We start from the raw sequence: 22,840 nt of genomic DNA on the forward strand, positions 1-22,840 counted from the left end.
TTTTTCCTAATTTTCAACCAATTTTCAAATCACAACGATTTTCAGACTGTTTTAAAATAATAAAAAATTAGCAAATGAGCGATTGTATGTTATGTTTGGGTAAAAGTGGCATCTCTCCTTGGTGTAACAGAGCTCCAATTATTATGTATTTACGTATGATATTGCATGTTAAGGATTAAGATTTATGAATGATCGGGAAAAAGCGAGACAAGTTCGAGACTGGTCGCAGTGCAACTGCTTTTACAATGTTGGTACGAATGAGATAAATTTATGATGGCGTCAACGACGTTCTTAAGAGCAAATCCATTATCAACCTCAACAGGCTGAGTAAGCAAAGGGTACATACTGAACACTGCATGGGTTAAGATCTAGTTTGAAAATTATACTTAAAGATGAGATTCGGGTTAAGAAAAAACTAAGTATATCGATTAGAAAAGAAAAAACGGTTGATACATGTGCTTTTTCTTTTTTTCTGTTCATTATCGAATAAGTCGTGGGGGTGTTAATATCTCCCTCTAAAAGAAGAATTATCGCCTATCTTCGATGCAAATTGATTTAAAAAGGCATAATGAAATAAGTATATATGAATGTAAATATAACTACAATATTTTCTTTGTACAAATGCTACTTTAAGTGTATAAGGTTCCCTTTTTATAGCAGTAATTCCTTTTCTCCCTTCAAAATCATATAACAGGTACCTGATATTAACAAGGGTCTTAATTTAGTTGTACCATATGTCTTGCTCACCCCTTCTCCTTGCACTCTTACAAAAAAAACTACCTCTACGGATGTTAATTGGGGTAACCCACCTTAATACCCAATACTATAGACCTCACTTAAACCGAATCTTGAGAAAGTGACAAAATTTGTCCCCCATAAATGAAATCTGACTGATCTAAATAATTTTAAGTAAATATAATTTATAAAATCCACTAAAAGCGTGTCCACCTTAAGCGGGTTCCACTCTATATTCATTTAAAATTGAGTAAAAAAAAAAAAATAATGACACTCGATGAGAATAATTTTCATAGAGCCCTCTTTTTTTCTTTCAAAAGGTATGAAATGATTTAAATAATTTCCTTCTTATCAACCTTGGACATCATCATTCATAATGGTATATAGAATAATCCCTTATAAATTAAATTAAATTAAAGTTAGTTAGAAAAATGAAGAAGGGCTTTGTCTGTGAAAATTTTAATTTTTAAAAGAAATATATATCATTTTTATTTTATTTAAAGAAGACCTCTATCATTTTTCACAAAGTAGACACAAGGAGGTCGTCGTATAGGTTTCATCTATCTATCTCTTCATATATATATATCATAAATTCATTATTTCCCATATTTAAAAAGTTTTCTTATTTGAATCTAAATTGAAAAAATTATAAGATCACGTTGATGAAAGAAGAGATCAATGCTAGATCTTCTTTTTTTGAATCGCAATACCTGAAAGTATAGGTGAGAATATGTCTTTATACTCCAAGTTCAAGATGAGTTCCACGTCTTTGCTTGCATATCCAAGTCAAACCAAAGATCTAGAATATTTTCATTGAGTCCATTTCGAGTCCTCAAAAATTAAAGATACATTAAAGAGGGGAAAAAATGAAATAACTTGCAAGTCCAAGTCAAATATCGAGTCTTTGATTGTGTGTTCATGTTGAGTAGTAAGTCTAGAGTCAGATTCCCCACCTTGGCCCAAAAAATACATCAACAACTACTTTTTATTTGCATATGCTGTCAATTTGTCTATTATTAGATCTTATAAGTCTCCAACACGTTGATCTGCTTTATTCAAATTAAAATTTGTTAATTTCATAAAACCCCTCATTAAGAATAGCCCAACTTAAATCTATAAGCCAAGTGGCTAAACGATAACCGCACAAATGTTTTGTTTAACTCCCAAAATACGAGTTACCAATAGAGAACCCCTAATACCTACCAAAAAAAATAATCACATGCAAAGATAAAAGAATTATTCACATAAAGATGTCTCAAAAAATATGAATCCGTTTTTTTTCCCAAGGAAATAAAATTTAATTACAAAAAATCCACTTCTTGGACATAATTGCAAGTTTTTAGGGATTCCCACCTCTATTTTTAAAGCACTCTCTATTGTTAATACTACTCGCTAATGTTGCGTGACCATCAATTTCCATCATGAAGTTTTTCACGTCAATAGATTTCCGTGATTGTTGCGGGTGTTCATCCAGATAATGTTAGAATCATGAGATAGACTGACCAGCGATGGAACAGTACACTGAAAAGAGATAAACTAACAACCTTCTTATGATAAAGGGACAGTATACACCATTTTTTTCTAGTTTCACAATCCTTTCGAGGGCTAATTGTCCGAATAAGAAGTTTCAAATCCTTGATTGGGAGATCAAGTCAAGTTGTATGACTTTAAAATACGAGGACAATATGAAAAGTTCTCGGCCTCATTGTGAAAAAATAATTAGATTTTTCTATATAATCTCCATTTACTTCCACCCTCTTGATCCATCATCTCTCCAACATAAGTATTTCTTCCCGAAAGTAAGAGTCTGGAAGGTTGTGAAAATATTCATCTATGGCACTCTTAACTTCTTCAATGGGTACAAAACGCTTACTGAAACAAATTTATTTAGGTTTGTGAACAGATGGAAGTCTGAGGGTGCCAAACCAAGAGAATAGGGGGACCTGCAGGTTTCCCATTGTCATGCACTATTGTGTGCAGGTGCGTTGTCCTCGTGAAATATGATTTTTTTGTCTTCTTTAAGCCATACTTCTTCTCGCAAATTTTGGCATCCAGCTGTGTCACTCACTTTCACACTTTCTTTTTAACAATTGGAAAGTAGAGTCCCTCTAAAATTTTTTCAATTTCAATTGATTGTACGCGTCAATCCATACAAAATGAGGAATTTTATAACCGCACACTATTCAATTTTAACAAAAAAAAACAAAAACACGAAATGTTTTTAATGTATAACAGTTCGTGTAAACTACTAGAGAAAACAACCAGTTGAAACTAGTCATAAAAAGGTATGCCCCTTTCACCTATTAAGAAATATAATTTTTTCCCTTATAGCAGCACCTTCTCCGATTAAGGCCGATAACTTTTCACCTTACCCTCGTATGAACTCAAATCGAGTTGCAAGTTTCGATTCAAGTTCCCATCTTTGCCAATCAGCAACACATAATTACACAGTATATTAATTGCCGCCTTGCAGTGATGAAGCAAGTACTATAGATAATTCCTTTTAGTAACTTTAATGTTTATCTGTTAACAAATATCCATACTATGAAAAAACAGTTTTCGGACGTTTCTCTCCTACTTTTCTTTAAAAAAAAAAGATTACAAAAAAAATTATCCTTTACATGTATAGTTTGTGTGTTTTGAAAAGTCAAAATTAGGGTTAGGACTAAGTGATCATATGGGGTGACCATCAATTTACCACATGAACGAACTCAGTAGCATTCTTCAAACATTTTTCATTCTTTAGTTTTCTTCTCAATGTTAATTGACAGAATTTGATTCATTTTCCATGCCTGTTTATTCCCCTACGTCAATTTATCAAACCTTAACAACTAATTATATATTAATATATGCAATATGTAGAATTAAAACAGTATTGTATCATATTTAACAAGAAATAAATGTATTTTAAGTCTCATTAAATACTTAAAAATTCAAAAAAAGTGTGTACATTGAACAAAAATAAATATTTCAACTATTTAGTTCATATTTTATGTTCATACATACATATGTGTTGTGTCAAACTAAAAACAATCTTGAAACAAAATATCAAAATCCAAATGTATCTTTCTACTTCTTATATAGTACAGTTAATCTGTGTAACTAGGAAATTAATGAAATAGCTAAAATGATGGTTCTGTCATTTTATCAAATGCTTGATGATGATTATATCCAAAAAAATAATAGAAATTAATTTTAAATTTTTATTAAAGAAACGATCATTTTTATTCACAAATAATATGTATATCTCTGACCTAGGGAGGAAATATATTAAATGTCAAGGCATAAAAAATGAGCTTAATAACTTTTTGGTAAATAGAGATTTGGATTCTACAATTTTGGTTTTGTTGCCAATAGACAAAATTTTAATATATTTCAGAAGCGACAGTATGCTAACTGTAATGTGCTATGAATTTATTCTTTGAAAAACCCTTCTATATTTCTTAATCAATTATATCTACATTGCAGTGTTGCACTCCTTCAACTGCACGATATGTTCTAGAAAACATGCTGTATACATATAATAGTCAACGGGATTAAAAATCAACTGAGCCGTTTCTGTTTAAACTTTGTATGACGTCATTGTAGTTAAAAATACATTTGATGTCATGTTAAAAATAATTTATCTGTAAAATCGGTTTAGTCCTATTTTTTAGGACCGAACTGGACCGAATTTTTCATGGGCTAATCTAAACCGAAATTTTTCTTTGACCGATATAGACCAAATTTTTCTATGAGACCGGTCCAGATTGATCTTTTTGATCGAACCAAACTAAAGGTCTTAGACCAGAAGGATTTCCAGACCGAAACCCAACACTAATAATTACATGTAACAATGTTTTATATCATTAGCTACATGCACTAATATACAACAACGTTTTTGGTAAACTGCATCTTTCAGTTTTATAAAATAGTTATAAAAACGTTTACATTTCAAGGATATATCCTTGAAATGTAAACGTTATTATACAATACATACCAGATAGCACAGTTTAGCACTGAATTTAAGATTTTTCGAGCAAAAAAAGTACAATTTGTTAAATGTGTTTATAAATTTGTTATTTATAGGAGGAATAAATTGTTAAAATTGACAATCTAGCCACTAAAATTTACAAATGGTGATTGCAAAATTTCAATATCCTTGCTTCAATATTGGCGAAGTTATAGCCATAAACAATATTGAAAGTTAAATATATTAGTTGCAACTTTTGTGCTGATAGCATTTTTTTCACACTGGGTCAACGATATTACAAAAACTCCAAATATTTATTAAGAAATTAGTTGATATTTGAACAAACATGATTGCTGTTACAAAGTATTTTTGATTTTAATCAATTACATCTATTTCTCTGAGACTGCTTCTTGATTTGACCACAGCCATAATAGAAAAATCTATGGCCACTAAAAGGTATTAGAGCTTAATTAATTGTGGTAGTATTGTCCGTGTTATCAATAGAGTTATTTAGTAAATGTCGAGGACAAAGGTTGAATTGATTTCTGGAATAACTTGCTCTTAAAACTTTGGTTTCCACGGTAATTCTGTAAATTACATTTTTTTTTAAATCAACTTGCAAAATTCCTTCTGAATCAGGTCTTTTTAGAAATTGATTTTTTTGATCAGACCTTTTAAAGGGAGCATTTTGATACCAAAACACTTTTATAGCTCTGTGAGATCTGTTCCTGGGTCCAGTTTAATATGTTTACTAAACCAATTTCAGCCGCAAGGATTGAACACAAGAATATAAATCACTTTATGTATATGTATGTATAGTTTTATGATAACTAAAGTCATGCCAGCACGTACAAAATTACGTGAACTATATAATTTGTATTTGGAAGTAGCTCTTCATTACATATGAAGAAAATCATTATATTTTATACATCACAACATACCTATCAGGGTTCAAATCAGGTGTATTACTACCACTTTACTATTTCACATGTTTAGGAAATTTTGGTAGTTTTTCAGTCATTTCGTCAAGTGCCTAAGTGAATTACTAAAAATTCTAGGCCTTTCATAAAATACAAAAATACGTACTGGACAATATTTCATTCACATATTTGAGTCATTATAGGCTTATTATTCAAATTTTTGGGGTAAATTCGGCTTAGCTTATAACCTATATTTGATTTAAGATAATTGTATTGGTCTTGTACAGCCTTTTAACAATAAAATCCATCAATTGCTCACTTTATTTTATTACGACAATCAATTTTGTCTACTATAATTCAAACAATTGGATTCCATTGAATTATAAGAATATTTTGTCAAATAATTCAATTATTGAATTATCCTCATTTCGCCTACTCTAAATTCTTCATTTTTCATGTCTTGTGTCATCTTGTGATCATTTGTACAAAATCGCAACTTGTACAAACCCTGTACATATGGGGAATAAATAGACATATAGGCTTACACAAAAGCCGCCGCCATGTTTCTACACATTATAATGGCACTTAAAACGCTAATAACAAAGAAAAAAGAAAGAGGGAAAATATGAACTAATAATAATATTAAAAAATAGCAAATAAACTTGAATCTTTAATAGGCATTTACATACATACATACATAGATACACACTCATAGGTAGTAGGTACGAACATGTAGAAATGTCTCTTCTCCCCCTCCCCCCCTCTTTTTTCTTTCTCTCCATTTCAACATACATACTACCACCATTAAAAAAAAAAGCTAAATTAAAGGAGCTAAATATAAAAAATTATAATAGATGATTAACTTCTTCTTATTCTTCTTCTTCTCAGACCTAGTAAAACCTCCTCCACTCATAAACCAAAGAGAGAAGGAGAGAAAGTAATTTAAAAAGTAAATATTTTTTTCTTCAAAAAATAACCATTTTTATATTATATACAGGGTGTGTCAGGGAATGTTACACTATTACTAGAGGGATGGGGATAAGTCTTTATACTAAGGCTCGGAGTTTTCTTTGAAAAAGGGGTGTAGATTAATAGACTTTTTCTTTAAATGACCAAATGACATCCTATTTTATCTGACTGACTACAAGTGTTGTGTAGGTCCATATTTATTCCATCCACTCCAGTCTTAGACCTGTCAGTACTTTTTATTTTGTTTCTATATATAGTGTATACTATTGCAACCAGGGTTTAGCGTTGTGCCGGTCCATATTTATTTGGTCCTGTCAGTCCTTAGTTGGTCATTGGTACCGGTCATGAGGATTGGCAGGACTTTTTGTTTCATTTCCTGTATATTTTGTATGCAATTAAAACCAGGACTAGTGTTGTACCTGACCATATTTATACGGTCCAGTCCAGTCTTAGGACCGGTTCTATCGATCCTTAGAACTGTCGGGGAGTGGGACAGGACCTGAGGACTGTTAAGACTTTTTATATCATTTCCTGTACATTTTGAATACTATGGCTGTGTTGGTCTTTATTTATTCGGTCCAGTTTAGTTTAAGGACCGTTCCTATCGGACTTTCTATTTAATTTCGTATACATTTCGTATAAGATTTCAACCATGACTAGTGTTTTGCCGATCCATATTAGTCTTAGGATCGGTCCTGAGGACTATCCGAACTTTGTATTTAATTTCCTATACATTTTGTATACAGATACAAAAGATTGCAATACAGATTGTTTTGCTCCTTATTTATTTGGTCTAGTCCAGTCCAGACTTAGGATAAGTCCTACTAGCCCTTAACTGTTGGTCCTTGGAATTTTTCATATAAATATCCATGGTTTATTTACCCAAATAATTTATAAATTAGGAACATTGAACATATCTTGCAAAAAATATTCATTTTTTCATTATAATGCAGTGTAAATAAACATATTATATTTTACTTAGCTATACAAGTTCTTCTAATATATAACAGAGTAATTAAAAAAAGGAAAAAATCCCTCAATGACGTCACAAGCGATCAATTTTACCTACTTTAAGGACCGATATGGGAAATTGGAATAGAGCACCGTCCTCGTTCCTAAATAAGAATCGACACAACACTACTGAATGTTAATTTTTTTCTGACTCAATTATGAAATGATTTTTTTTGTGTGCCTTTTCTTTCGCCCCCCCCCCCAAAAAAAAAAAAAAATCAAATATATAAAAGCACGTTTTTTTTTTTTTTTGGTATTTATTTTAGAAAGTATTCCCTTATTTTTATAAAAAAGGCCAAACTTTCTTTTGATCTTTGCAATAAATTGTTTCTATATTTCATTTAATGATTTTTTTTTTAGAAAATGATATTTTTCCCCCGTTTTTAAAATGCCCCTTTGCTTTAAAACTTAAAACTTAATTTTTTTGAGAGACATTTAATTTTTCCCAACCAGTCATTACATTAATAATCAATTTTTTTCCAAATTATATCCCATTTTTCTGACTCTAATAATCCATGGGAGAGGTACCCCCCCCCCCTCTTGTCAACAACCCTGCTTATTCTTCTTGTCAAGTCACAATTCTTTGCATACAAATTATGTCCAAGTTCTTGAATATTTTTAACGTTTTACAAGTTAGAGTACTCATAATTTTTTTGAGGCTATTTCAAGTTTATAACTATAATATAATTGGAATGAAGCCGAGTCGTAAATCTTCAAAATATGGACTCAAAACCAAGTCGAGTCTGAAGTACAAATCAAAGCAAAAATTTCGGGATATTAAGATCCTTTTTATGCTTCTCGAACGCAGGATCAAAATCCAAGGGCAAATAAAAGTTGAAGTTTTGTTGACTAGTGTTCTCAATCGATTTATCTTCTGAACTAAACATTGCATCAGATAAGAGATATAAGGAAAAATGTATTTGACTGGTTTTCCTATTTTCAACTGATGAAGTAATATTAAATATGAAATATATTTATAAATGCTCATGAAGCACCCCTTACATTTTTATATTCAATTAACAAATAAATACTAAAAAAATATACATTAAAAAGAGCCATTCACTGACTTAATATTTATAATATTTTTTCATTCAACATACTTCTTTAGAATATTCTTTATTATTTACCTACTTTAGTATGAATTCTCTACGCCTACATAGAGCCTTCATAAGTGTTCCTCTAATTTTTGACCTCCAAGATTTTAATGCTATTGCTAAATCCTGAAATATATTTTACAAATCAATTAATATTTTTGCAATGGTAGGCATATCTGACAATATTCTAACCTGTAAATTAAGCAAAGTGCACTCCTATTTAAAAGAAAATAAATTTTATCAATACTTATATTTATAAAGTTGCAATTTTGTACAATTTGCATTAATAAATTGGGATGAATGATTTTAAATGAAAGATGAGGATAATGCAGGAAGGGAATGTTTCATAGATCATTGATATATTAATGGTGCCATTTTTGACTATTTTAATATTAATTACTAAAATAAAAGTATTCTGAGGCACATTCTGAAGTTAAAATACCCTGGTTTACATATTGGCCTTTGAATAGAACAAAAATAAATGATGGTATCAATTAAACTAGTTGGTAATTAGAATAATCAATGTTGCAATTCAATAATGCAATTGAAGACGAAGAAATTGCTACCTATCCACTTGCAAAATGGTGTAATAATATTTTTTTTTTATTAAATTAGACTAATTGAATTTTAGCTCCAGAGTTTTTATTGGTATGATTGATGAAAATCCATGGGTTCAATTTTCAATATTGCTTCAATTTTAAATTTACAAAAAAAAAAAAGATTTTTTCAAAAATTCATTTTCATATTTTGAAATTTGCATAAATATTTAGACATGAACAACTCCACGAATAATGATGATAGAGAACTAAAACAGATATAATTAAATTTTGTATCATGTGAGAATTCTAAATTGATGCAGTTTCTCTAAATTTGGTAATTAAAACTGGCTTTATTCGGGAAAAAACGACATTTTAAAGAACTTTGCGTAAACGCCAATAACTAATTATTCAATCCATATATCTAAATAAGATATTTTGTCAGTTAATTGTTGTGTTTTTTTGTATAACAGACCCTTTAAGCCCTCTCAAGGAAAATTAAATGGAAGAAAAATGGAAAAATAAGCGGGTATTAAAATATCGAAGTTCGGTTTATTGAGTATATGGACAATGGGGACGTCACTTATCATTCATAGCTATGTACAATAAAGCTTTAAATCTGTGTTATTATTATGAAACACGCATAAAATTTGGAAAAAGGAACTTATGTTTCCCACCCTGTCTTTATGTTATATCATGTACATTGTACATCAAATTCAACAACTGATATTCAATTGTTGACATCAAAAGCCCCCTGATTAAAAAAAAGCATCCTTTTATTTTGAACAGGCAAAGAAGAAGCAATAATAATATGGAGGAAAATAAAAGGCAAAAAAATGCATTTATTACCCATTAAATCTACATATTATATGAAACAGGAGTGCGAGCGAGCGAAGAAGCAAGCGTCATTGAATTCATTATAGTGAACAATAAGCCTCATTTATTTCATGTATCACGCAAATAATAATAATCGTAATATGGATACATTGTGCGAGTACATAGTATGTACGTTAGGGTGGTTTGTACAACAACGACTGTCAAATTTCGATTAACCCTTTCTTAGTGAACATTCTTTTTTATAACGCAGTTAGTGAACTGTCTAAAAAAAAACAAAAAATGTTTTATAGGTATATTGTGAATGTCTACAAAGCTTTTAGGCCCCGAATAGAAGCCGTTATTGCCTCCAACGATGGTCATTTTGAGTTGTAATTGTAGAATAGCATCATGGCTACTTCATCTGAGAGTTTATGTGACAGGTAAAATCGTGAACTTTTTGATAAACAACAAATAAAGTAAACTTTTGGAAGAAGGAAAAGGAGTTCAAGATTGTAGGTTATCATAGACTTATTTATAGATATATACAAGGTTGCCCTCTTATCAGTGTAGCTGTTCTAGCGGTCCAAGAACCGGAACTAACAAAGTTGAACCGAGATCGCAATACATAGCTTATCCGCCTTAGTTCTTGTGTTTTGTTCCTATATATAATATACAAAGAAACTACAATACATATTGTATAAAATAAATTAACTGAAGCAATAAGTCAATTTTCTGAGGTTTTTTTTGTGCAATTACAGCATTTTCCAATGTTTTTTTACATTGGCAGGGTGATACTGTGTGTATCTGAGTTCCAAATAGCTAAGGGATTCTTATGGATATGGAAAAGTGGTTTTAAGAACAAGACGGTATAAATAAAAGAGGGAAGGGATGGGGTAGATTATAGATCCAGATCCACTACTAACCTTGTCGGAACCCTATAATATGATAAATATAATATTTCTTAAGCCAGGGGTTCCCAAACTTTACTAAGCCAAGGCCCCCCACACTAATACATTTTTAGCTAACCCCCCTTTATAAGAAACAATTCTCAATTCTCCATCTTCCTTTCATAATCGAAGGGGAACAGTCTAGAGAGAAAGGTGGCCATTTGACCCATTTTGCTTTAATCAAGTCAACAATTTCTGGCCTCTTTTGAGCTGGTTGGACATGGTCTCTGTGGAAAGCAGTTACCGATGTAATCTTACATAAGAGGCCTTCCACAAAGCCTTCACATACTTTCTCAGAGTCCAATAACTGACATTGATAGCCTTGGCACGATGCCTCACCGACTTGGGTGTACTTCTTGTGATTACAGTTTCCACTTCTCCATGATCCTGTTTTTTCAGCATCTACCTCTACCAGGGGACCTCTCAACCTTACCTTGCACACTGTAGATTTTGTGTAGCCACACTTTAGTAGTACTTTTCTTAACAGATGACATATACTTTTCCGCATTTTCTAGCCTTAATCGACATTCGATAGTAATTGACATACACACCGTCCTAATGGTTTGTACATTGTAGCTGATCATATTATATAAAACGAATACAACAATATAAGAAACATCAAATTCCCTCCTCTCTGTCTTACTCTTTCAAAGCACACATATTGCATATTTACATAATTTTCTTTTTAACTCAAATTCATATCTTGTAATGTATGTTGTATCTAATGTGAGCAGACTGCTGGTTCCGCCTCCCCCCTCTCCTTATCCTCCCGTTCGTTCCACAATATGATCAATTTATATATTATAAACAATTTTTTTATTTTTTAAGAAAAATAAATATTAAGTATTATCATATTTTGAACATTTTTCATGCAAGGAATCTATCTAGTAAGCTTTCAATATAGCAACATGAAATAAACAGATTTACAAATTACATACATACATATATATCTTGCTTTAGAGAACAAATTATTTGGGCTGCTTTCAATAACTAATTAATTTTTAAAGTTGTAAAAAATATGAACTTTGACGAGTGCAAGACTGTTTGTAATTGGCAACCTGAAAATTGGTGTTTTTTTATGGTAAATGATGGAGAGTAGCAGTGAAGATTTGTTAGAGAATAGGGGAGTTATAATTAGAAGTCTTTGTTGAGCTTAGAGTAGAATTGTCATTTGAGTAATTCCTTCGTTAATACGAATTTATGATAAATTGAGTGTGGAGTGTATCTCTATAAAGAAAGAATGAGAAATGGATGACCTTAATTTGAAAGACCATATTGTGGCCAAATATGTCTATTATTGAGTCAAATATGTCTATGAAATATTGGTAAGTATCTAACATATAATAGATTCGGGGAAAAAGTAATTTCGTATTTCCTGCCCTTTTTTTAAACTGAGTATATCTTGTAAAGACATTTTTACTATCTGAAAGGGAAAAATACGTCAAAAGCGACCAAGAAAATTGGTGATGTAGTGGATACTCTTTCAGTTCGTGTTGCATAATAGTGTATAGAGATTATTTTTTATTAGTCAGTGCCCTCTTCTTTGAATATTTCGACCGTTTGAAGCTAGTAATCGAACAGAAGCGGTCAGCTTTGTTGAATAGGAGACAACAAGACATCATCAAGACAACGCCTGCCCACACATACCTTCGATGACGTGCCAGAAGGTCTGATGGGAAATTCTTATGCATACACATTACAGGCCGGAACTGACACCAAGTGACTACCACCTGTTCCTGTCTTTATCCAATACGCCTGGGCAACAAATTTGTCATCAATTGAGATCTGTGTGGTTGTCCAAATTTATTGCCAATTGGAACAAGAGCTTCTACGAGAAGGGAATCATGAAGTGGGATCCTCGTTGACTCGCTTACATGTTTTCTAAGAGAACGGGGCATATTTGAGTTAAATATAATGATTGCAACACTTCCTCTAAAGTATTGAAATAAAGCAAAAAATACGAAATAACTTTTTCCCCGACCTATTATATTACGAATTATTTACGGAGTAAAAAAATATATTGGAATTTCTCCTTTTCTTGATTTTTGTTCAAGATTTTTGTTCATTTTGACACACAACAAATCAACTTCCAGGGACTAATGTCACATTTAGAGAAATAAAAACGAAATGATACAGTGAATTTTTTTAATGTGATCTTTTTAAATGACATTGCGCTGAAACACAAAATGAAAGTGGTTTAAAAATAATACTATTTCAGAAAGTGCAAAATAAATATCTACAATTTTGCAATTATGTCTAATATACTTTAATTCATCAAAGGCCTTTAATTGTTGCATGCTCTACTACTTTAAGTAAGTATCTTAAATTTAAAAAAATATAAAATGTAATTTCTAATTCGGAAGACAATTGTTTTCATGCATTAAAGGAAAATGAAAACATTCGTTCTAGGAGATGAATTTAAAATCTTTTGTGTATACATACATATGTAATTTCAGTTTTTTCAAGACGAATAATGAATAGTGATTTTCTATGATTACATAGAATATTGCACCAATTAAAACTCTTCATACATAGACCTATATATATCCACATAAATATTGACTCTAAACACAGGAAAACACATATAATCCCATGCCTATTTGTGTATAAAGCGTTTTGAAGAGTCTTGAACATTATTTATCCAGAAAATAAAGAGAACAATTTGATTAAAGTTAAAATTGTCCATTTCGGTCGAGTTCTAGATTTCGATGATTGAAGTCGAGTCGACTTTGAGTAACACAACAATACTCATATTTTACTTCGAGTTTGCTATCAAAAATTCCATAAATGAGAAAAGTTAGGCGGTTCATAATGGGATATATATATACCCCATTTTTATATCATTTTATTTCAAAACTTGGTACATCAGTTCTAATTATAGGTCGATTTTTGATGGATTCCTATCCTTTGTTCTGAATAGTTAATGATAAATTTGTATATTGCAGGAATCATTCGGTATTCCTTAATATCGAAAATAAATAACTAGATACTTGATTACTCAAGACTCCTATAAATATTTTGAATTTCCATTGTTCCAGTTCAAACTATCTCCAGTTTTTCAAAAGATATTTTGGACAAGTTCTAATAATTTACAAAAAATAAAAAGCTTCACTTATGTTTATTATTTTTCGAGCTCGAGTAATACTCGTATCCAACTCTAATAAAAACTCTTCTTTCATCAACATTAAGGGGGAAATTGTGTACGATTGGATGTCAAAATGAGACAATTAAATATTAGGACTTAAAACTTACGTCTATAAAAAATATATCTCTCGAGCATCTAGTTTTATTATATATCAATTCTTAATGTGTATTAATAGTATGTTAATACTTCAATAATCAATCTTATTTCTATAGTGTAGAAGGTAAATAAACTACTTCATTTGTAAGGATAAGATATTTTCTCTTATAATTTTCCTACTTTTCTTATACCTAATAGATGAAATAGAATGGTACAAATTTAGGAATTTGATATGTATTTTTAGTACCTATTAATTATATTTATGTTTATCATTTGCATGAAATGATATTCATTACAAATGAAGAGTATTTTTTATTCTTAAACTCCATTTGAAGGAGTTCCATAGCATTTAATTGGAAATTAGTCCGATTTATGTAGTAAAAATACAAACTATGAGTTCTCAAAATGGCCTCACATTCAATAATTATGGTGTAATTATCTAAAATGTGTCAAAAATTGCATCATAATTGAAGGAGACGCTATCACGAGGTGTCAAAAGTTGATATTTTTAATACATAAAATGCACAAATTTCCGTTAAAGCTTGATGAGACTCCATCAAATATCTGTAAAAATAAAAGACTTTACAATAGTTGAATAGCATTTAATACCAAAGGTAAACCGGGATATTTCAATTTTTTAAATACATTTTAGGGTAAGATATATCTCAAAACTAGGTAATACAGGAATCTTTGTTTGATAGAGGGTAAGATTGAAGTCCTTTTATGTGTTGGTTCCATTTTGGCATACAATAGTTCAATATTTTCTGAAATATTAATGTAGAAAAGGTTTTCATTTTTATAAAATTTGTTTCTTTTGCTCCCAAAATGCCCAACATCAACAATGCTGGATTTACATGAAAACACTCTACACTACTCAATAGAATTGCACAAAAATAAAAGAACTAAAGTTTTATTTGTAAAAAAATGTGAACTCCTACAAAAAATCATTCCAAATTATTTTTAAAAGCATACAAGATATAAATGTATTTATTTCCCTTAGGCTGTGGTCTTGGACTTGCCCTATCGGAGTGTCATCCACAAGCAATGGCCAAGTGCACAGATCCCTTAAAGGTCGTTACGGATAATAAGGATCTTGGGTTTGCGACATCTAAATCAGAATTAGCGAAAATGTGTCCGTAAGTATTGCTCTTTAATCATAGATGGGGGGATACACCCAAGGGTCGGTATCATCGGGCCTGTATATATTTATTATGTATGTATATATAGTATTGGGATTGGGGGATTGAAGGGTGAACAAATGTACAATAAACAGAGTAATACCAGCATCAATCAATTCTTATTGAATTGGTTGCATCGTTTTTTTTCGATAGTTTTGGATGATATCATTTGATATATAATAATAGAACCTATAAGAAAAAAGTTTTTGTTCTGAAGTGTCCCAGAAAAAGAAGAGGGGTCTTTTATATCCTTAAGGTAACTTTTTTAATAGGACTTTAATTTCTTCTTTTTTTTTTCTTTTTTGAAAAAAAAAAAATGAACTTTCTCCCGAAGTTATTATAACCTTTTTAACATAAAAAAAATAAATAAAATGTTAATATTTATCTTTTTTCAATCATATATAGAGACAATACCAATATTTTATTGTTTATTTAATTTTTGAATATTTTAATGAAATTAACGAATTCACAGCACCTTTATTTGTGTTATTTTTTTACATCTTATCTCATCATCAATTTCTTAACAAAACAACAATAATAATAAAAAAGGAAATCCTGTGTCAACAATTCAATTGTCTCTTCGCTATAGATCTAAATACTGAAATGTTAGTGTTTACATTATAATAAAAATATTTTTCTCAGAAATGCTTTTTTCTTCCTCCCTTCCAAACGCCGAAGATGATTTCATTAATTCTATATATATTGATGCTGATAGATCAAATGCTTCCATTTGTGTGGAATAACCGAGTGTGAATTTAATTCTGAAACACTTTATTTTAATAAAACATTTTTTAATTATCTCTTAAACATTTATTACTGAAGACACTAGTGTTGGGCTTCAGTCTGCAAATCCTAGACCGGTCTGAGACAGTTCTAATTTTTGTTGAACGGAGTTAGTTTAGTTTGGAGTCTAGAAGTGGATTCGGTCTAGCTCCAAGCCAAAAAGCCCGCCGACCGAACCTCATCTTGCCCAGTCCGACATGTATTTATGATGTAAAATAATTCCTTTAAAACTAATTGCTCACGTCATTTTCAACTTGACACCCCCTGAAATGAAGAATTTTTAAAAATACTTTTTTTCTAAAAAAAAAGATAATTATTCAGCGGAGCCAAAAAAATTAATTTTGAAACTTTTTCAAAAAAACAAGGCCCATATGGAATCCCTCGGACACATTTGTGTGATATTTGACTTCATATACAACATTTATTACATACTGATATTTTAAATATATTTAGCTCTCATGGGTATATATTGGAATACTTTTATTTTATAAATTATCATATTTTTCAGTCCAATCTACCTCTCCTTATCAGTAGTGGTGTCGATAGCCTGTTTGGGGGATTTCTTTGTGAGTTATCTTCGTTATTATGAAAGCAAAGTTTGTATTAAGTCGACATATAATTACTCTGGCAATGCCGAATACTAACTTTAATATTCATTTAACGTAATGACACCGTAAGTAAGGGGTTCAATACCAATTAACTATAGAACCGTTTTAAATACGTCAGTAGTCATAGATTACTTAACATATGTATATATACTATAGACGTAACCTTTTTAATAGAGTCTTTCAAATTTATAATAAATAATTCTTCCATGAAATAACAATTATAAATGAGAAGAATTAGTTTTTGTTAAAAGTGATGAATCATGAATATTCGGACATGCACTTAGCCCATCATGCATTGGAAACCATTATTTGTGATTTAAGTAATTAATCATCATTTTTGTGGTGAAACTGAAAGAGTGATTCAAGAGTATTTAACATGTATGATTCAATTTGGTCAAAGAAAGAGCTATTTTTTTAACATAATTTCTTCATTTCCTTTCAAATCTAACTCATAATCGAGGATTTCTTTAATATTGAGTATTGAGGAAGGACCTCTTATTAAATCTCATAAAAGGAAGACATTTTTTGAGGGAGTATCCATGATACAGTTATTATATTATCAGTTCCTTCGTAGTTCATTTTATTTCTAACCTTTTTTTATTTAAACGATAAAATAAAATAATTCATTAAATCAAAACAGTACCTAGTGGTTGTAATAGAGAGGTTGTGTGATTGTAAAAGTGAATGGTTTATCCAGATGTTAAGTAATCGATGCAGTTTCTCGGGACTACTGTAGTTCCCGTATAATTAATAACACTACAAGCGGATGCGAAATAGTTCTTTCTGTGTTACAAGACGACTTTTCCTTGAAAACAAATGAGAGCCACTATTTTGAAGACATTTGAGAAGAGTTTTATTTATTTATTTTCTTTAAAAACTTGGGAAATAAATCAACGTAGAGCATGAGTATGTTTGTATATAAAGTTATTAACTATTGCTGCTGTTCCTACGACTGACTTAACATACTTATACACTACATACTAGGGATGTTATTTCATGTGGTTGTATGTCATACATAAATTTGTTGTTAATTGAGTCCCTTTTTTAACGTGTTCATAAATACATATATGTGAACATACAGCATAGCACAACATACACTTGAAAATAAATAAATAAGTATAAAATAATCTTGTTAAATTGCGTGTTGAAGCATTAATAATTATTTATTGTTTTATTATCCTATTCTATAAAAGACTGTAAAATAAAAAGCAGGGGTACCAAAAGAAGAATTTTTTTATTATGATTTTTATGTCACGAAACCATAATCTAGAGTTGTAAGTCCTAAGCATTTTTTGGGGTACAAGTTTTGTTGTTGATGACAACCTGAACAGTGTTTCAAATTTTTCTAAATCTCTTATCATTATTTATTCATCCTTGAGGATAAAACATCTAAGTAGGAAGTGTAACCATAGCTTTAGGTGCTCACGAACGATGGGAAGTAGGACTCTGAGTTTGAACGGGATTTATAAGTGCAAATCTTTGTTCGACTCAGAGTAGATTTGAGGATCAACATCGGGATAATTCCTATATATGTACTTGCTTATGTTTATTTCGTTCCTCTTGTAGCTGTTTTTAGCTAATTTAATAAAACGGGATGCAAGCTGAGCTGTTTTTCTCTCAAATATTCTTTAATTGTCAGGGAAGCCACGTTAATTTTTGGTTTCTTTTTTAAACAAAGAGGCAGGCTATATTTTAAACAACTGTAAAAATCCCAACGATTCATTAGCATGTGGATTCATTTTTTGTTAGCAACTCCAAGAGGTTTTTTTATTTTCTAAATTTGTTTTCATTATTCTTTAGAAGGAAATATCTAAACATGTCTTGAGTGTGTTTATGAGTGTCGTAGAGAAATAATGAGGATTTGTTAGCAAATGGGTAGTTATAAATGGAAGTCCTTGTTGGGTTCGGAGTAGAATTGACATGGAAGTAATTCCTACCTATGTCCTTGCTTACTATGGAGTTGTAGGTATTCCCATCTTCTCATATATACTTGCAGCTAATCTAATAAAACGTCATGACAGCTAAACTGTTTTCCTCTCAAACATTATAAACATTGAGTAACTACGTGAAAAATGGAGAGTAACATTAATGATTTCTCGGGGAGTTGTCTTTTATATTGTTATACGATCTATCGACGCCTAATAACTCTGGTCAATGCTGAGTACTACTGAGGACACCCAATATACCCATTAAAGTTGAGTAAGAAAAATAAGAACAAACGAAGAGAAGACTTTTCACAGCGCCCTCTATGTGAATAAGTAGCATGCCCAGAGTTGTAAAATCTAAGTACATTCGGTATGTAAAATGAAAGAAACTAAAAGACGACGTGGTCAACCTGACTATTTGAAGAGCAGTTTAGCTGTCATGACGTATTACCAGATTGATTAATTAGCAACAATCAACAATAAGAGTGGGGAGAAGGAAATAAACACAAATCACACTTTGCATCAAGTAAGAAAATAGGGTGGAATTACTACGTTATTCGAGACTCAATTCTTCAACGAGTTTAACAAAAACTTATATTTATAACTCTAGAACAAATCATCAGAATATCTAAGTACTTTGTACTTAGATATTCTTATCTCCTCATTAATTGAAAAATAAGGATAGCAGCTTTGTAATATTGGCAAAGCAATTTTCTTATAGAGCGTTTACACTGGTTCATAAATTACTTTAATGGAGAAATTTGTAATAAATCTTGTAAAACTCCATCAAAGTTTTTAAGAATTAAAAAAACACATAACACTTGCATTGAATACAACTTAATTATAATGGAAAACAGTGATTTTTGAATTAAATCAAAGTATATATACTGAAAATCCGTTTGAAATTGGTAAAATTACTTCTTTTTTTTTGGATCGATTAAGGATGAGAAAAGTAGGATATTTAGAGAAAGACATCTTATTTTTTTCTATTCTAAATGTTAATTTTTATCTACAATGTAGAAATAAGATTGTATAACTGTGTAGTAACATATTTTTAAGCTCGGATCTATAATAAAACTATGCAATAGACAGTACTTTTAATTGTTGGTCCTATTTTGACATCTAATAGTCCAAAAAAAAAAAATTAATATTAATGGAAAAGGGTTTTTATTGTTGAACTTGTTTGGTTTAGGCCCCCATCATTGCCGACATCAAACAAGCTGATGTTACATTATAACATTCTATTGCTAGGGGTAAAAAAAATCTGAAATTTTACGATCGTGTTCTTTTTGTAATTGTCGACTGAAAAGATGATTACATATCCCAAAGCTGTTATAATTATTTTTTTATTCTTGAAGAGAGACAATTGATTTAAATTAATTATTAATTCGTGAAAGACGAAGAGTAAGTCTGAGGATTTGTTGTGGAGTTTAAATCCTCGTTGGACTCTGAGTTGAATTGAGGATGGATTAAGGAGTAATTCCTGTCTATATAATTCCTAGATACGGAGTGGGGTGTGTGTTGATTTTCTTCATCTTATAGCTGCTTGCAGCTAATTTAATAAAACTTCTTCACAAATATTCTTATTTTTTAAAACATACCGGGGTTTCATATTGTTTGAAGCTATTTCTATTACTAACTACAAAAAACGCGCACGCAAGGAAGTACTTAAAATTTACAATCCCTCTTTTTTCTTTGTGCCTTTGTACTAGTTAATATGTATGTGAAATATCCTTGATAATACATAATAATAATTTATTCAATGCAACCTGGAGAGACCATTTGCAACTAAATGTAGAGCCATTAATCAGAGAGGAAAGGAGAAGAAGCACAAGTGTGTGCAAGGAATGTGACTTATGAAAAATCCTAATAAAAAAAATAGCAGGGTTTAATTACACCAATTAATTATGACTTCCTTCTAACTCTCAACACTACCCCTAGTAGAAGTAGAAGTACAAAGTATGTATAAGTACATACGATATAACTACACATAATTGCATGGAACTTGTCTCAAGAATTAGAAAACAGGAGAAGAAAATTGGGGAATGGAGAGGCATTCGCTCTGATGCTAATCCAGAGCATTTTGGGCATGTTAAAAAAACAACAACTGAAAAATCAACATTGTAACCCAGACAATTTGAAGAATATTTTGGAGAAGAGCATCTTAGCTCTCATAATGTAATAGTAATAAACAATGACATAGACAAAAATCCCTCCGATGTCACTTCTCAATTCTAGTTTTAGTTCTACAAGGACTTACAATTATAACTCCGCAACATATCCCTTTTTTAATTAGCAAATATTCAAACCGCTTTCATATATTTGACTGATATGTTGTTTGTAGTAGATAAGGAAGTTCACTTCCCAGGAATTAAATAATAATGACAACAGCATAGGAAAAGAAAATTCATTATCATCAATGATGTAAATCCGGTGTGTTTATCTGACCCGTTTATTTGTAATTGGTTAGATAAAGTATGCATTTCCTTATTCTGAGCAGTTGTCATTGTTATTTAATTCCTGAGTAGTGAACATCCTTTCTTAAATAGATTCAATTATGTTACAAACCTGATTGATCATTCGTGTGTACTCATAAAAGAAAGAGCCTAACCCTGAGGATTGTTGCAGAGTTATAATTGTAAGTCCTTGTTGAACTCAGAATAGAATTGGGAATAATTCTAGTAAATGTTCTTGTTTATATCCTTTTCTCCTTCCTCTCTAGTCACAGCTGATGATAGCTGATCTAATGAAACGTCAAGAGAATGATTCTTTCTCTCCTCCAAAACATTCTTCAAATTGTTAGGGTTACCAATTTATTTTCAGTTTCTTTTTTTCAACATGCCCATTTCAGACTGTATTTTCACCTTAAAAAATTTATATTTGCTTATAAAATATTTGACTTGTGTTCACTTATTTTTTTTCTAAATTGCGTAACGTTGTGAATCAATTGACAACCAATAGATAAATTTAAGATTTAAAAAAATAGTAAAATTATACTATTGAGTAGCAAAAATGGTACAGGAACGACACATCATGAACTTAGTAGAATTTGATCCCCTGATTCTAAATATGCCCATATTTTTTCAACTATTAGGGTCATGGCCCTTCAGAAAAAGGACATAAAGCTTAAATTGTCATTTTAAGATATTTTTAAGATTCAAAGCTTTTTTAAGCGCTTGCTATTGAAGATAACGATGTATCATTTGAATACACTTCAAAGCCAAATATTGAAAGATTCCAAAAACATTTTTAAAATGTATGTATTAGGCGTATTACCTCAAATTATCTTTGTTTAAAGTTGAAAGGGTGGTGTTTTTTACTCAGATAGACATAGCTTCAAGAAGAATTTATACAGAAAGTATAAAAATATTTCATTTGATAGCTGAGAGTCTTAACTTTAATTTTTTGAAAGAGCTCCTTTAAAAATGCTTTGAAATAAGGGCGTTAAAATATTTTAAGAATATAACTCATATTTGAATTGATATTATAATTATTGATGGCCTGCAACTATTCCCTTAAAACACTTTTTTTTTTGCCAGGAATGTAGCCAAGAGTAACAACAAACTTAGTTGTCCTATCAGTTGGGCAACATCTTTTTTTATATAGTCGTTGAATATTGTAAATGCTTGTGTATATATATATATATATGGACTTATACATATATTATAGAGATAAAAGTTGAAAATTAATAGCATGTTCCTTATATTGTAATACGAATGAACTTTATAGCTATAAATAGCTTTTTTGTTTATAGATATCACTATAATATCATAATATTGTACATTGTAGTATACATTTGTTGGTCATTCACGTCCTCTCCTCCCCCAATGAACAACACTCCTATCAGAGTTGAATATCTACATGTAACTATGTATTTGTTTATTATATACACTCATAAATAAATGGATAATATGAACTCCATTAAATATTGTCTCCTTATGCTTCCTATTAAAGAAGAAACTAAAGTCTCCACACCTTTGATGCGATTCCCGGAATATTTCCCCATGTAGAATTCCCCTCCGGTGAATTCCCACCTATATTAATAAACCAATTTCAATTAAAAAGTAAGTCGGTTTTTTTGCATATCTATTTTCTATCAACTTCGTATTTTCTATATATTTTATA

General features: G+C 30.5%; 1 protein-coding gene across 7 annotated transcripts in view; it reads left to right on the plus strand.

The window, feature by feature from the left end:
* LOC121125239 (uncharacterized) overlaps nucleotides 1-22,840 on the plus strand; it is an 86,434-nt gene that overhangs the window by 43,014 nt on the left and 20,580 nt on the right. For all 7 annotated transcript variants that reach the window (XM_040720389.2, XM_071891290.1, XM_071891291.1 and 4 more), the window contains one exon: nucleotides 15,222-15,357. In XM_040720389.2, coding sequence (XP_040576323.1) covers nucleotides 15,222-15,357 — 136 coding nt within the window. The remainder of the gene's footprint in view (nucleotides 1-15,221; nucleotides 15,358-22,840) is intronic.

Source organism: Lepeophtheirus salmonis, chromosome 10 (genome assembly GCF_016086655.4).
Source record: "Lepeophtheirus salmonis chromosome 10, UVic_Lsal_1.4, whole genome shotgun sequence".
NCBI classification, from domain to species: Eukaryota; Metazoa; Arthropoda; class Copepoda; order Siphonostomatoida; family Caligidae; genus Lepeophtheirus; species Lepeophtheirus salmonis.